At 44.2% G+C, this 2695-nt stretch overlaps 1 protein-coding gene across 1 annotated transcript in view; it reads right to left on the reverse strand.

The window, feature by feature from the left end:
- LOC103368275 (sodium channel protein type 2 subunit alpha-like) overlaps positions 1 to 2695 on the reverse strand; it is a 157211-nt gene that overhangs the window by 95113 nt on the left and 59403 nt on the right. Inside the window, exons 6-8 of the mRNA XM_008296600.1 lie at positions 1596 to 1737; positions 1089 to 1286; positions 228 to 398 (exon numbers count right to left, since the gene is read on the reverse strand). Coding sequence (XP_008294822.1) covers positions 228 to 398; positions 1089 to 1286; positions 1596 to 1737 — 511 coding nt within the window. The remainder of the gene's footprint in view (positions 1 to 227; positions 399 to 1088; positions 1287 to 1595; positions 1738 to 2695) is intronic.

Consider the following 2695-nt stretch of genomic DNA (forward strand, 5'->3'; position numbering starts at 1 on the left):
GACACCAGCAAAGGTAAAGTCAGGATTAAAGAGGTAAAAAATACATACTTTGGAAAACAACTTTTAAGAAAATGTGGAAAAAAAAAAAAAGTCTTAATGAGAAACTTTTGTGGAAAAAAAAAACTTCTGTGAAAAAATTCAGGTAAATAAATGGTGGGAATCCGGCGCTAGGTGCCGTGAACAGTGTCTTTCTGGTTTACTTCATTTATTTGAGCTCAGTCTCTCACCTTTCCTCCGTCCATCATGTCCACCTGCAGCAGCTTCTCCTCCGACAGGTTCACCTCCACGTCGGCCACGCCCACCAGCGCCTGGCTCCGCCTCCGCTCCTCCAGGACGTCCAATGGCGGGCCGAAGGGCGAGAGGTCCGGTGACATCATCGAGTCGGAGTCGAGGATTTTCTGGGCGGCGAACTGGAGGCAGAATGACAGCGTCTTTAAATTCAGACATCAGACCGAGTCGCCAAAATAAAAGAAGTCAGACTTCAAGAACGATCAGCGTTTCTTACGTTAATATTTCCACTCATCAGCACTTCTGTTTATTTTTATTTTATGCTGATGTTTTCTGAATGTTTGCACTTTTGTCCTCGTCGTAACGCTGCAGACTGATGCACTGCGTGATTAAAAAGTTTTACTTTATCTCATGTATTTTATTTTAAGCTAATAAAGGCCTGAGAGATATAAAATAATTTATTGCTTCTTTTTTTAAAATTTAGAGTCAACATGTAAATTTATACTTTTATTTCTGTGATCTGTAAATTACCAAAAAATCTAAAATGCATTTCGATGATGCATTTTTTTCTTTCAAATAACAGAAAAATGACATTAAAATTACAGTAAAATTAAATTTATAGTCAAATATTGAAAAAGAACAAAAATAATAAAAGTTTGCGAGTCCTGATGTAGAGTTTCTCCTGTTTTCTTTCAACAGTCAACATCTAAACTCATATTCAGTTTTCTCTGATCTGGTTAAGTTTGGTGGAACAACTTCGTTTTAACTTCTGTTCCGATCATTAAAAGGCCTTTTATTGTGGAGGGACATCGACTTCCTGGAGCTAACTGAGCGCAGCGCCTCTCGAGGCGAAGCTCCACCTGCTGCTCCTTCTTCAGCCGCTCCATGGCCTGCTGGAACTCGCGCTCCTTCTGGCAGGCCTCGGCAATGGTGGCCTGGTTCTGCTCCTCGTAGGCCATGGCCACCACGGCCAGGATCAGGTTGACCAGGTAGAAGGAGCCCAGAAAGATCACCACCACGAAGAACACCATGTAGGTCTTACCGGCCGAGCGCAGCGTCTGGGAAGAAAGGACGGAGGGAGGGAGGCGTTTAATCTTAGTCTCACCTTTCACAATAAAAGCATGAAGCAACAGGTTTATTTATGGCGGGAATTTAGCTGAATGATTTACTCATTAAGGATTTATTTTCCTTAAAAGGAAAAGCTGTCGTGTTTGATGAGCTCACATGAAAATCTTGCTGTTTTGTTTGTGTTTAAAGAAAGGATGTTGACATTTATAAGACAAGGGGCAACAGATCGGACAGAAGCTGCTTCAGGTTTGTGGAGGCCGCTTCAGACCGTTTAACTTCCTGAAGGCTCCCGAGGCTACCTGGTGGTACAGGTTCTCCCAGTAGTCCTGGGTCATGAGGCGGAACAGCGACAGGAAGGCCCAGCCGAAGGTGTCGAAGCTGGTGTAGCCGTAGTTCGGGTTCCTTCCCGCCTTCAGGCAGTCGAACCCGTCCGGACATTTCCTGCAACACAAGCAGACGGGCTTTACTCGGCGCTGAGGTTTGTGCAGCAAAGTGGGCGCAGGAACACTCAGAGAAACACCGTCTGTCCGTCCGGCTTTCTGTTTATTCTCCTCGTTGTCGTGCGACCGGGACCCGCCCACACGCGTCGCCGCGGAGACGGAGCAGAGACGGCACAGGGACGGCATTGGTCATAATTGATATTCCACATTCACATCCCATCGCATCCATCGCCGCCCACGCAGCCGACGCTGCTGCTGCTGCTGCTGCTGCTGCTGCTGCTGCTGCGCGGGAGGCAGGAAGCGTTAGCGGCCACGGCGAGGGAAACGGGTCAGAGGTGGCGCCGCTGGACGCTATCGGCTTCACATTACCGGGGCTCAAACCAGCGTTTCACGTCCGGTTTTGTGGCACGAGAACAGAAGGAAACACGTAAGGACGAGGAGGAGGAGGAGGAGGAGGAGGAGGAGGAGGAGGCTGGCGACAAGATAAGAACCAATCAGGACACGAGGAGGCTAAAGGCTAACGCTAACGTTTTAGCTCGGAGCAAAAGAAAACATTGACTGAAAATAAATGAAGTACGCTAAATATAACAACTGTAGAATAGGTAAGTAAGGAGCAATGACAGACGATGATGAAATATGACAATTAATTCAATATTTAAACCATAAAAACTAATAATGTATCTGAAAAATAAATAAATTAAAATAGAAAAATATTACATCTAAAAAAAATGAAACGTTACCTTGACGGAAGAAAACATTTCATATGAAAAACCAAATATTGTATCTAAAATAAATAAAATATGGCAGCAAAGAAATGAAATATTCCATCTGAAAAATGGAATATTTTAAATGAAATATCTCTAAGAAAGAAAATGAACGGAAAACAAAATATGAAATATTTCACCTGAGTCTTTGTGTCACTTTAAGTACGTTTCAGGACATTTTAGCATCTTTCGGTG

This window comes from Stegastes partitus, unplaced genomic scaffold (assembly GCF_000690725.1).
Source record: "Stegastes partitus isolate 25-593 unplaced genomic scaffold, Stegastes_partitus-1.0.2 Scaffold1137, whole genome shotgun sequence".
Lineage (NCBI taxonomy): Eukaryota > Metazoa > Chordata > Actinopteri > Pomacentridae > Stegastes > Stegastes partitus.